This window comes from Rissa tridactyla, chromosome 2 (genome assembly GCF_028500815.1).
Source record: "Rissa tridactyla isolate bRisTri1 chromosome 2, bRisTri1.patW.cur.20221130, whole genome shotgun sequence".
In the NCBI taxonomy this organism is placed as follows: Eukaryota; Metazoa; Chordata; class Aves; order Charadriiformes; family Laridae; genus Rissa; species Rissa tridactyla.
This window is the reverse complement of record NC_071467.1, coordinates 166,829,366-166,842,495: the sequence shown is the minus strand read 5'-3', so window position 1 is coordinate 166,842,495 and position 13,130 is coordinate 166,829,366. Positions and strand designations below refer to the sequence as shown.

At 49.7% G+C, this 13,130-nt stretch overlaps 1 protein-coding gene across 1 annotated transcript in view; it reads left to right on the top strand.

Annotated features, from left to right (window-relative positions):
• The window catches only part of SETD2 (SET domain containing 2, histone lysine methyltransferase), a 74,806-nt gene that overhangs the window by 46,404 nt on the left and 15,272 nt on the right, over positions 1-13,130 (top strand). The window contains exons 13-14 of the mRNA XM_054192958.1: positions 9,330-9,378; positions 9,684-9,864. Coding sequence (XP_054048933.1) covers positions 9,330-9,378; positions 9,684-9,864 — 230 coding nt within the window. The remainder of the gene's footprint in view (positions 1-9,329; positions 9,379-9,683; positions 9,865-13,130) is intronic.

The following is a 13,130-nucleotide window of genomic DNA, read 5'->3' as shown; positions in this document are numbered from 1 at the left end:
ATATTCCTTATATTATATTCAAGAGCAAGAGGGGTGGAGGCCTTCAAGTTGCTTTTACACTTTAATAAGTGTAAAATCAGCATTTGCTGAGGATCCAGCAAAGGAATGGAAGGCGCTGCCGTGCTTCTGGCATGGTGTGGCCTTCATGGAGGAGGTTGTGGAGGGTCTTCTGCCCTTCTCGTAACCAAGTGTCTGCCCGGTTTTAATTATTGGAAGTAGTCTTTAAGGAAATTTATATTTTACGATGCGTCATAGAGCTAAAAAGTTGATTTGCCCATTGAATCTGATAACGAGTAATGATTTAGAAGAGGCTGATAAAAATAATGAGTGTTGCGCATACCGCGGTGACACGTACAGATGGAGGAGGCCACTGCAAGCTTTGAGTCCATGAACCTTTGCCTGCACCACCGTTTATCAACCGTAGCAACAAACATTAACATTTATAAAACGTATCTAGAGATTGTGTAAGTCTTAAGAGAAATCTTACCTTCATCTCTGAATTTTTCGGAAGCGTCAGATAGTCTCAGACTGTTTGAATTTGAGCATAATCATTTGTGCCGTAAATCCTAGCGGGAGAAGAGGCGAAAATTTACTGTACAAACAGCTAAAATATGGTTCCGTAGAGAAGTTAGCTTGCGTTTCCTTTCCCCGCCCTGTCCCCTCTTTACCAGGTGGATCTGCGATACATCGTTTACTAGGTGTTAATTTGCAGACTCTTGAAATTTGTGCGGGCCTGGCGATGTTCTTTATGGGAGCGACACTGTCAGGTTGAATTGAGGGTTGAATTGAAACAAAGTCCTTTTCCATCCGTTGCTGATACCTGGGATCGTTCGGGCTGAAGGCTACGGCAGGTCTTAGTCCTGCGCTTCTTTGGAGCTGGACTTGCTTTGGGCTCCCCCAGGCTCCGTTTTCTGTTTGCAACCAGATTTGTTCGCTTCCAGGATCGCGCGCTGCGGGGTTTAAACTTGAAACAGCCCAGGAAAAAATGTTGAAAAACGCTCATGAAAAGTGGGAAGTTTCGCAAAACGAGCGACCTTCTCCCGAACGTTGGTTTCAGACCAAATTTGATCTGACAGTGTCGGTTTATCACCAAGGCTTGTGGTTGCTTTTGAGGTTGGAGGAGCTCAGCCTTGGGTATCTAGAGACCTTTCTGAAGCCCGTGGTCAGGCTGTAGAGTCATGACCCGTCGCTGCTGCTCTTTGAGATGTGGATTCACGTCCTCTCTGTGTTAGAGTGTACTTAATTAATTAACCTCCTGTCTTTGCGAGGATGCTAATAGCCTGTTGCGGTGTATGTTTCTGGTTGTAGGGATGCCTTAGCTTTGTAGTAATCCCAGCAAATCAACACCGCCCCCCCCCCCCCCCCCCCCCCCCCCAAAAAAAAAAGCAGAATCACGCCATGGGGCTGTGAAAACCCCTTTCTCTCCTGGAAAACGTTCGTGGGGCAACTGTGACCCGGGGATTCGTTCTGTCCTGGACTTTATCATGGCGCTAAGAGTTAACTGCTTCTGTCCGACTCTCACCTGTTCAGACGCCACCGTAGCCCAGCCCACAGGTGGCCGATGTCTAAAAGGAAAGACTAAGATGGCCGGGCCCTGCTTTAGATGGAAGGGGGATGGATGGTCACCTTGGAAAACCCGTTGACCTCGGTGGCAAGAGAGCCAGGTGCCTTTTCCAGCACGTCCAAGCTTTTTAAAAGCTGGTTTTGAGTAGTGGAACATCTGCAATAAGTGGCATTGGATGGGGTGGGGCGGGAGGGTCTGAAACCTCGTAACTTAAGCGATGTCCTCTCCAGTCTTGCTGATGACCCCCTTGTAATTTCAACCATTTCCATCTAGCTTCTCAGGGCAGCAAGGAGCTGACCATGTGTCTCCTTTTCTCAACTCCATTTTCAACTCCGTGCTGAAGAAGGGAGAGGACATAGCGTGCATACGGTGAAGAAACGGGAAGATGGTTGGGAAGCTGGATGATGCATGAGCAATATAATAGGTGAAAAGAGGACAGAGGTGGTTAACTCATTGATGCCGACGTTATTTTGGTGCGTCCATTGCCGGCAATGGATGTCGCTCCGGGAAAATCCCAACTCCTGGCATGAAAGGATTAAGTGAGCTATCTTTTTCTATACCTCTATACACAGGACTTGTAAGTCCTCGGCTTACAGGGCTCGTACACTCCGATTCTTTAAGCCACGAGGAGTGTTGGCCACTGCTACACACCCATCACAACACACACTCACATTCCCCGGCGGGGTAAGTTTTCAGCCTGGGCCTCGTGCACGCTGTTCCCATTCTCTGAGGAAGCGCTGCATACCTTTCCCCATGCTGAAAACTCACTCCAGGTGGCAAAGGCTGGTTGGTGGACACCCCAGCAAGGGTGTAGGTGGTGGTTCAACATGGTTCTTCCAAGCGCCTCAGCCTGCTCCAGCTGGAGGATTGCGCTCAGGTAAGGCTCCGTGGACTGATCCATACAGCCAAGCCCGTGATGGAGGCGACACGCGGCGTGATGGCCAACAATCCTGGTGCTCTACCCTCTTGGCATCTCCGGAACAAGCAGTAGGAGCAGCACCGCCAAGCATTGCAAGCTTTTCTCAACGTCCTTTTGATGGCTTATGTTTCAGTAGCTGAGGCTGAGGGACAGGAGAGCGTGTTTGGCTTCGAGCGTAGCATGTGCTTTAATAGCGTTGGTGTTTCAGGATGGTCTTGGCTGTTGGGGTTCCTCGCTGTTTACCCCAAGGCAGGGCCTTGAGGTCCTACAACTCCACTACCTAAGCTTTAGGCTTCTTGTGATGACCCATTACACATCTAAAATCTCTCCCATAGCGAACCTGCGTGCTCTGCCGACTGACTAATGCCACGTGAACACAATCGGCACGGCAGCGCTGGCTCGTGCAGGACGTTCCACCGTGCTAGCATGGTTTGGGAGGCTCTGCTGCAGGTTGGACTAAGCTTTTGGCATCTTCCTCCACCCCCTGAGTGGGCAGATGATGCTCTCACCTTCGCGGAAGGGGGCAGGTGGGAGTTGTAGCTGAGGCTCTTGCTTTTATGAGTTGGACAGGATCTTTTTCTTTTTTTTAAGAAAAACCTTTTGAAAGAGCCAGATGTCTTGGGTTTACAAGGTTTTAGTTGGACACTTCTGGCCTCAGAAGTATTTATCAGTGACTTGGAGTTCAAGGCTGAGGTGTTACCCCCAACTTTGGCCAAGGTGGACTTTCTCTTTTGCCATGAAAACACCCATTCCGTGAGCTTAATTATCAGCCTGAACGGGGATAGCAGAGCTGGTGACCCAGGCAGACGGAGCTTTCGCCTTCCCCTGAGATGGTCTTTCCAAGTCATGTCCGATACGTCTTGATAGGACAGCCCTGTGAAGCTGCTCCTGCCTGTCCTGTTCCCAGACAAGCCATCCTGGAGCGACTGGCTCTTGCTCCGGCACGCACATCGCATGCTTTCATTAGGAGGCTTATAATTTGTTATAACTTAGAGCAAGAAATAGTTTGTGAAAACAATAGGCACTGGTGAGCGGCCAGGCTGTTGTTTGCGGTGTTTTTTTTTTTTTTGGCCTTCAGGCAGGGATGTCGTGGCGTTAGTCCTTTCTCTTGCTCTCCGCCATCCCTTGGCATCGTGCTGGAGCTTCAGGGGATGGGGAGCTGCAGAGGGAAGAGAGGAAAGGAGCATCGCAGAAGGGAGGAAGGCAAGGAAGAGGAGATCCAGCCCTGGCTGGTGGAGCATTGGGTAGCCAACCTGTTAGGGCACGGATTTGGTTGCGTGGTGTTTCTTCAACAAATCAACAATATAAGTTTGGCGTACTCTGGAGCAGAGTTAGGTGAGACAACACGGCCTGTAGGTCATCTTGGCTTGGAGTACGTAAACCCTGCCGAGCACCGTGAGCTTCAGAGGGCTGCAGGTGGCTTTCCAGCTCTACCTCCAGGCATGGGATTCATCCCCTCGGCCCCGGGAGAAATGGGCCGGGTCCCCAATTGAGTGACAGAGGTTCTGAAGCACCGGTGGGCAGCGGGGTTGGCGCAGGTCGGCGTAGAAGAGCGATTGCCCCTTTGCCCGCTGTGCTTGTGTCGGCACGAACACGAGACCCGATCGTGCTGCTCTTTCCCTCCACCCATCGCTGGTGTCCATTGGGCTTCTCCAGTTTAGGCCCATTAAATCAGAAATAATTGCTAGCTAAGGGATGGGTTTCTGGAGAGAGTTCATCAGGCACAGTCTTCCTTTCTGCGTTCTTTGAGTCTTGAGACCGCTCTGCAGCTCTCTCGCCTCTCCCAAGCCAAGGATGGTTTGTGTCTGCAGCTGGACCGCCTAAACCCTGAGTTGTTTTTTTTTTCTTTCTTCTCCTTTGTTTGTAACAGACTTGTATCACTTTTCTTTCTGTATTTAATTTTCTGTGCAACTCATTAAAAATGGTTCTGGAAGGTAGAGAGCCATTTGGACTCCGTTAGCGGCGGTCGCATTGATTTAGCAGTTATGCACGCTCAGAGCCAGCAGCTTCCGTTTCCAAAAATAAAATAGGCTTTTCTTCGGAGTTTCCCCCTGGCTCGCGTCTGGTTTTGACCACCATCTGGTTTTCATGGAGCAATTTTGACATATTCCTCCGTTTGTTGCTGCTTCAAAGACTCGGCTGCCTCCCTCTTCACCAGACCCGCGCTGGCGGCTCTGCAGCCCGTTGGGTAGATCTGTAGCTGCTCTCCAGCAAGACCTACCTCGCTCCCCGCTTCCTAATTAGCTTGTCTTTTGAGCCGTCTGGACCTTCGTTAGGGCAATCCAATTTGATGGGATGGATCTTGCCATGGGTTCACCCGTCTTCCCTCTCCGGTGCCTCCTGGCCCTGTGGTCACAGCCGTGTCTTTCAGAGGAAGATGCTTTCTCCTACCCAGGGAGAGCAGATGTTTTCTTGCCCCTTGGATGTTCAACCATCTTTGAGCTCGAAGCTTAGACTTAATTATCTCCGTTGAGTTGAAATCGCTGTATTTCTTAGCTTCAGGTTCACCAATGTCATGGTGAACCTAAAGCAACGTGTGGCAGGAGCGGGCAGTGCCGTGTTTGCCAAGTCTTCTTACTCAGGGTGGCCCTTGTCCTCCTCCTGTTCCCATTGACCCTTTTTTTTCCCAGTAGTTTCCCATTGCATGTCCTGCTATTTAATGGGACGAATCTTTTTAGGAGCTGGGGAGGCTGGTCTAGCTTAGCTCTTGCCTCCTGCGTTGTCCTTGAGCTGTCCCGGCTGGTTCATCCATCATCTCATGGCTTGGTGGCTCCTCATCACACCTTCTCTCCTGCTGATGGAGACACCGCTGGGGCCAAGCGTGGGGTGAATTTTCGAATGTTCTGCTCCACGCTGTGTCAGAGAACGAGCTTTTTTGGGGGAGCGAAGCAGGGAAAATAGAGAAATAAATAGAGAAAACCCATCTCTGGTGGGTGCTTTTGGGTCTGCAGAAGCTGCCCTCATGGTCCTCTCCTTCCTGCATGAGACAGTACAAGGAAAAGTCATCCCTGCTGCTGGATGGCAAGTAATTAGCGTTATATAGGCTTTATTATCCCAGCTGGCTCCTTCCGCATCCCTCCCCACCCCAAACAGTGAGCTGCAGCCTTGTTTCTTTGCTTTTAGTTAAAAACGCGCTGGATTTTTGGGGTCTTTTCATCCATAGCGAACGTGTGTAAATAAATAAGAACGATTTAAAAGGGGAATATTTACAGACCCTTAACGCCTCTCATCGCGGCGTATGTATTTGCAGACACTTCACGCTGCACGTTGTGTTTTCGGGCTCTGTGGAAAAGCAAACCAGGTGTTACAAAAACCCCACAAATCCTGACCCAAAAAACCGTCATTTTTACCCTTCAGCAGCACTTTTGAAGTGGTTTTGTCTCGTGAACAGACCACGACAGGGTTTCTTAGACTTTCATTTCTTTCACCAAGGGAAAATATATTTTCTTAGCCCAGGGGGCACGTGTTGGGGTTGGTTTTGTTTTTGTTGGTTTTTTTTTTTTTTCCCTGAAACAATAAAAATGGGACTTTCAAACCTGGGCCGTCTCGTTAAATGCGGTGCTGGAGGTGGGCCCATGCGATCTGGTGCAGCCGGGCAGCCCCCGGCGCAGCCGGCGCTTAATTAATTTCCAACCAGCTTTTAAAAATAAAATAAAAAAAAAAAAATCGAGTGCGATTTTTATTTAGAAAACGGTCGTTTTCTAAGGTTGAGAGTCGTGCTAAAGCTTCGCGTTTCTGAGCGCAGGGAAGCTCTAAATGCCCAACTAGAAGCCACTGTCTCTCCCCTCAGTAAGAGTTTTGTGCATCTTTTCCTCCTTTCTGCCTCATCCATGCCCGAAATTAAAGGATATTTTAGTCCTCTAGGGAAAATCCCCGGTGTTTTTGCCCCTAGACATCAAGATACGATGGGTGCGTGTGCCATCGCGTTGAGTATGAAGAATTAACGCCCTTCGGACGCTTTGATGGTCATGGACGTGGCTTTGCTGAGATTTTGGCTTTTCTCCGTCTTCGGTCCTAGGAAAGCACAAATCCTGCCCTGGCAAAGCCAGGATCTCGGCACACCGCGCCAGAACAGCTTCTTTATATAGCGCTGAGTATATCTTTTATGAATTAATCGTCCTTTTTTTGGGGATGGGGCTGCAGCCTCCATCAGGGACGCGCCGCGGATTTTCTTTCTCTTTGATTTTTTCATAGTTGGTTTCTTTGCTCTTATTTCCTTTCTCCTGACCACACCGGTCCTATTCAGCCAGAAAACAGCTGGTTTCTCGCATTCTGCTTCAAATAACCGGCTGTTCTTGTCAACTACTGTGTTCCTTCAGGAAGGGAACAGAGCAAGGGCTCGCTACAAGCCAGAATTAAAAGAAAATGAGCTGCTTTTTTTTTTTTTCTCCAAGCTACCAGAACTTGGACGGTCATTAACATTGTAAAAAGTTTCTGTACGTTTTCCGTGCTGTGGGATCGTTGGCGTCGCTGATGCGATAGTTTCATTTATGCTTTGCGTGGCAGAATATGGCAATTAGAAATATGATGGAAAACAAAGCGACACCGGTAAAACCCGTTCCGTGATCTGTAGTGACAGGCACTTGTTTCACGTGACATCCAGAGGAACCTTATGAAATTCAACAGGGGCAAGTGTAGGGTGCTGCACCTGGGGAGGAATAACCCCCTGCACCAGGACAGGTTGGGGGTGACCTGCTGGAGAGCAGCTCGGTGGAAAGAGACCTGGGAGTCCTGGCGGACAACAGGATGCCCATGAGCCAGCAATGGGCCCCTGTGGCCAAAGGCCAATGGCATCCTGGGGGACATTGAGTGTGGCCAGCAGGTGGAGGGAGGTCATCCTCCCCTTCTGCTCTGTCCTGGGGAGGCCACACCTGGAGCACTGTGTCCAGTTCTGGGCTCCCCGGTTCAAGAAGGACAGGGAACTGCTGGAGAGGGGACAGCAAAGGGCTACCAAGATGATGAGGGGATGGAACACCTCTCTTGTGAAGAAAGGCTGAAGGATTTGGGTCTCTTTAGTCTGGAAAAAAGATGACTGAGGGGGGACCTTATCAACACTTATAAATACTGAAAGGGGGAGTGTCAGGAGGATGGGGCCAGGCTCTTCTCAGTGGTGCCCAGCGACAGGACAAGGGGTAACGGGCACAAACTTGACCACGGGAAGTTCCATCTCAACATGAGGAGGAACTTCTTTGCTGTGAGGGTGGCAGAGCCCTGGCACAGGCTGCCCAGAGAGGTGGGGGAGTCTCCGTCTCTGGAGACATCCCAAACCCGCCTGGACGCGTTCGTGTGCCACCTGCTGTGGGTGACCCTGCTCTGGCAGGGGGTTGGACTGGGTGATCTCCAGAGGTCCCTTCCCACCCCTACCGTTCTGTGATTCTCTTGCTCCGTAATCCAGTGGCGTTGAACAAAGATTGTGTGCTAAGTGGTGGCAATCCCAGTCCCAGCATTTGCAAGACCAGGACCCAAGGGAAGTTTTAACCTTCATTCCCAAGTCCCGTCCCATTTTATTAAGTGAATGGGATGGTATTGATGAGTTATTCCGGCTCGTGTTGGGTTTTGGGGTTCAGCGACACGTTGTGTGCTGTTCTTATATATATGAGAAATGGTTTCTGACTCAAACAACTTGAAATTGCAAAGAATTACCTGTTGCGTTAGCAAAATACCCTCTTCTGCACTTGCTTTCTTTGAGGCTCCTCGTCCCTCCTCTCTCCCTGTGGTGCCATTGCTGCCTGTGGTTGCAAACGGGGCACGGAGCAAGAGGCCTCACGCCAGGGCTGCCGGGACCTCAGAAAAGCAATAAATAATTAAAAGTGCCATAACATCTCTTGTCATTGCCCGTCGCAAAGCAACACCTTTTCTTCAGCGGTGACTGCAACCCCTGGTTGTCCTGGGCTGAGGTCCTGCTTTTGCCCGGGAGGCCACGAGTCAGTGGCGTTTGGGGACCGACCCAGCGTGGGCAGAAATCTTGGGGGACAGCGGTGGGGGTGCAGCTGAGAAGGTCGTTACTGCAAATAATAAACGATGGAAAGTAAACACGGGGGGGTTTCATTACACTTCAGGATCAGACGGGATAATTCTTGGCTGTGAGGGGGGTGAGCCCCTGGCCCAGGTTGCCCAGAGAAGCTGTGGCTGCCCCATCCCTGGAGGGGTTCAAGGCCAGGTTGGACGGGGCTTGGAGCAACCTGGGCTGGTGGGAGGTGTCCCTGCCCAGGGCAGGGGCTTGGACTAGATTAGATGATCTTTAAGGTCCCTTCCCACCCAAACCATTCCAGGGTTCTTTTTTATACCAAGCCATAGCACCCAGCTGAGCATCAGGCACGGGGACAGCCCCCGGAAGAAGCATCACGTCCCAGGCAACCTGCAACTACCAAAGAAACTCACTTTTCCCATGTATTAAGCGGCCCCCCCTGCACCCAGAGGTTTTGCACGGTTTTGCACCTGGAGGGTAGCTTGTTTAATTGCAAAAATCGTTTTGTTTTTTTTTTTTTTTTTTTTTTTTTTCTGTATTCCTGCAGAGCTGGAAGTGGAAGTGCTCGTAGCACGTGGGCGGGATGGCCAGCTTAGATCCCGCCTGGAGCACTTGGCCCAAAAAGCCACCTAAACTCATCAAACACGAAACGCTGATTAGAGGCAATATATAAAAGGCTCCACAATAACATGCCCCAAACCAGAACTTTGTTTCGAGACGCGTTTTGGTTTTTTTTTTTTTTTTTTTAGATTATTTTGAAACGATGATTGAGTTGTTAAATTATTAGCGCCGTGTTATGATCCTTGCAGCCCCCTAGATATTGGGGTTCTTCTTGCGAGGACCTGAAATTCTGACCTTCCTTGTGGTTTGCTTTGCAGGAGGTGTACCGCATCCCCAAGAAGAGTCAAGCAGAGAAGGAGAACAGTGGTACGTACTCAGGTTTTCCCCATGGTTCACTCTGCTCCTGTGAAACCGCTTAATTTTCCCGGTCGGGGATGTCAAGAGATGTTCTGCCCTCAAAGCTCAACGTTTCTACTCCTTGAAAACAGCTCCTGTAAATGGGGAAGATAATCGAAGCGGTGGGTGATGGGAAATGCATGGGGCATCCTACAACTTCTTTGAATGAAGGCTCTCTTGACTAACAGAAGCTACTGAAACTGCAGGAGGGGAGAGCTAGAAATACTCTAAATTATAAAAATTCTCTCCTTTTTACCCATTTTTTTCCCCAACAGCTGACCGTGGGAGAGAGGCAGCCGGCCACAAGGATCAGACTCCGACGCCGAAGAACCCCATCCTGAGCAGAGAGCGGGATCCCGAGAGGCAGAGCCAGAGCAAAGAGAAGAAGAGACGGAGAGACTCGTTGTCCCCTCCGTCCTCGGCATACGAGCGAGGAACGAAGAGGCCGGAGGACAGGCAAGTGGTCTGGCAGCAAGGGTGGCAGGGCTGAGGCTCTGACCGCTGGACTGGGAGTGTCGGATCTGCCGTGGTCCTGGGTAAAAACCCTGGGAAAGATGGTCCTGGTGGTCTCTGAAAACACCTAGGGATGGGGAAGGAAATTTCCTCTTGGAGGAATCCCCTGTGCGTGGTGAGATGCACGAGCTGGGTGGCATTAGGTGGCCTCTCCTCTTGGATAACCCGCACCTTTGTCTTCGGATAACGTACACCTTCATCCTCAGAGAGCCTACACCTTCATCCTCAGATAGCCGACGCCTTCATCTTCAGGTAGCCGACGCCTTCATCTTCAGATAGCCGACGCCTTCATCTTCAGATAGCCCATGCCTTCATCTTCAGATAACCCACATCTTCATCCTCGGATAGCCCACACCTTCATCCTCGGATAGCCCACGCCTTCACATAACCCACACCTTCATCCTTGGATAACCCACACCTTCATCCTTGGATAACCCACACTTTCATCCTTGGATAACCCACACTTTCATCCTCGGATAACCCACACCTTCATCCTCGGATAACCCACACCTTCATCCTCGGATAGCCTACACCTTCACATAACCCACACCTTCATCCTTGGATAACCCACACCTTCATCCTCGGATAGCCCACGCCTTCACATAACCCACACCTTCATCCTCGGATAGCCCACACCTTCACATAACCCACACCTTCACATAACCCACACCTTCATCTTCAGGCACATTTTGGGAATTAGATGGGTGATGAGGGAAGCTATTTCCAGCTCTCCCGCAGAAATTAGGGATGTAGCCCTCCTCATGCAAAGAGGTCTTCTGCGTCCTTCAAAAACCCCTTCCCTTCTTCTCCTCCACCTCTCCCCAGTGCACTTGGGGATTATTCGAAACTTAAACTTCGAGCGAGCCCGTGCCTGTACAAGCGCAAGCAGTACCCAAGCCAGACAGGGTTTCTAAATCAAAACAAACTCCTTGACCAAGTGAAAATCCCCCAAAACCGTTGAGCGCAAGGAATGTGGTCCAGGTAGGTATGACCCCACCAGGCTGGTGGCGTGTCTTCTGCCTTCCCCTGGGAACGGCGGCATCACGCTGCCTCGGCTGAGAAGGCGTCTCTTCCGTTTTAAAGACCTCGCGGGGGTTTTGTTTTGTGCTTCTTTTTTGTGGGCGCTCCGTTGCCCAATGGATTCCCACCCACCTTGCGCGTGTTTCGCAGGTGATGGATACCAAGGGAGAGCAGGGACTTCAAATTTACTTACATCTCCATGATCTCAAAGGTCCCTTCCAACCTAGACAATTCAATGATTCTATTCTATCTTATGAAAAAAAAAAAAAAAAAAGGATTTTTAAACATAGGTTATCTCGGGAAACAAGGCACGGAAGTGGGTAAGCTCCAGTGAAAGTACAAAATGCTGCAAATTCCAGTGTGCACGGATGCTGAAGATAAAATAGAAAATAAAACCAACCGATTTGTGTTGCGCTAGTGTGAGTCGTGCCCGTCCACGTGAGACACTTCTGCTCAGCGGGTCTGGTGGGACGGCTGTTTGGAAGAGAAAAGTAAGGGCTGCACAACTGAAATGTAGACGTCTTTTGTCTTGATGAGTTGCCCAGCTCAAGGAACGGGCAGAAAGAGAAAATATTTGTCATTATTAGCTGTTCTCCCCGATTTTACGTGGGGGCCGGAGGAGCGACAGAAGAGGGTGGTGGCAGGGCTGGTCCAAGGCAGCGCGTGAATCAGCGGCTGCTGGTTACCAGATACCCGCTTCCCTCCCTCGAAAGCTGCTTCTTAATTAAGAGAAGGAAAATATTACAAGCCTTGCGTTTCAGGGAGGCTGCAGAGGATGCTACAGGCAGTAAGAATACCAAGGAATTTCCTTTAAAGAAGGACAGTTTTCTGTTGCCCCGCTTAAATAGGATCTGAAGCCGCTCAGTAATTAGGGAACAATTGGTGGTGAGTCAGCCAGACGAGGCAACTTTTGTCCTCGTATTGAGCTGTGCTGGGAAACTTTAAAAACCCATCTGGATAAAACAGTAAAACGTAAATCTCTAATACCGCAGTGTAGACCTATACTACTTTAATTAGCCATTTGGAGGATGGAAACGTCTCCGAGGTCTGGGGGGGGAAGCGGAGCTGGGTAACGACGGTGCGCGGAGAGCTAGGAAGAAGGCCGGGATAAATGGCGTAATTTTTTATATCATTTTAAATAGAACCGACTCTTTTGTTGGGTGAGGAGTCGCCTGACAACGGCTCTTCCCTCCTGCAGCACGTCCTTGTGGCTGAGCGGTGCTTCTCCTTCTCTGGGGATGCTCTGCCCTTTGGATTTGTTATACGAAGGATTTAAGAAGACAAAACAATAAAATAGGCGGAGAGAGGAGCAGAGCAAACGCCAAGAGCATCGCTCTACCCTAAACACCCTCGGTTTTCTCCTGCCCGTCCCTTCACGCCGGCTGCCTCTCGTGTAAACTCTCCAGGCAGTGCCGGGAAAGACTTTAATTATTGAAATGTAACTCTTCGTGGCAATAAGGTTTGCATTAACGGATCCTTGCAGCTACTCCGGGAATGCGAGGGAACATCTTAAGCATATCTGTTGGTAGCAATGTGCTTTTGATATGTAAATGGAACGCAGGAACATGAAGGGAGTATATAGAGAATGTACTGGATGCTTTGTAGAATCCATTATATTAGGGCTGCAAAGCATTTTTGCTTGTAATCCCTGTTTTACCACACTCATAACTTCTCAAAATATCCACCTTTGATCTGAAATTTTCCATGGTTGAGGTCTGATCAAAGTCCTTAGGCTTTCCACCCCCCACCCCACCCCCCACCCCCAGCCTTCTTTAACTCCTTGGAAAAATCCCTCCAGCTGCTCCGCGTCTTGGGATGAAAATTCTTATTCGTTAAGAAAAAAAAAAAAAAAACCAAAAAAAAACAATGAAAAAAAAATCCATCCACACTTTTATTATTTTTTAAGCTGAATCTGTGGTCTAGTAAATAGCGTCACTCTAAACAGAAACGTGCTGTTTGTAATTCCCTTGTTGTTCGCCATGTCTGCAAACGCGCAGTGTCTTCAACTCCGACATGGCGGTGGGGGTCCTTAGACAAGGAAGTTGGGGTGCTCTCCCCATCGCTGAGCTGCCCTGATCTTCGGGGGTGAAGATGCTGTGGTGCGAGCTGCACCTTCTGCTTGGAGAGCTGCTTCCAAAACCCTTCTTCTCCCAAGGAACAGGCGATAGGACAAGAGGAAATGGCCTCAA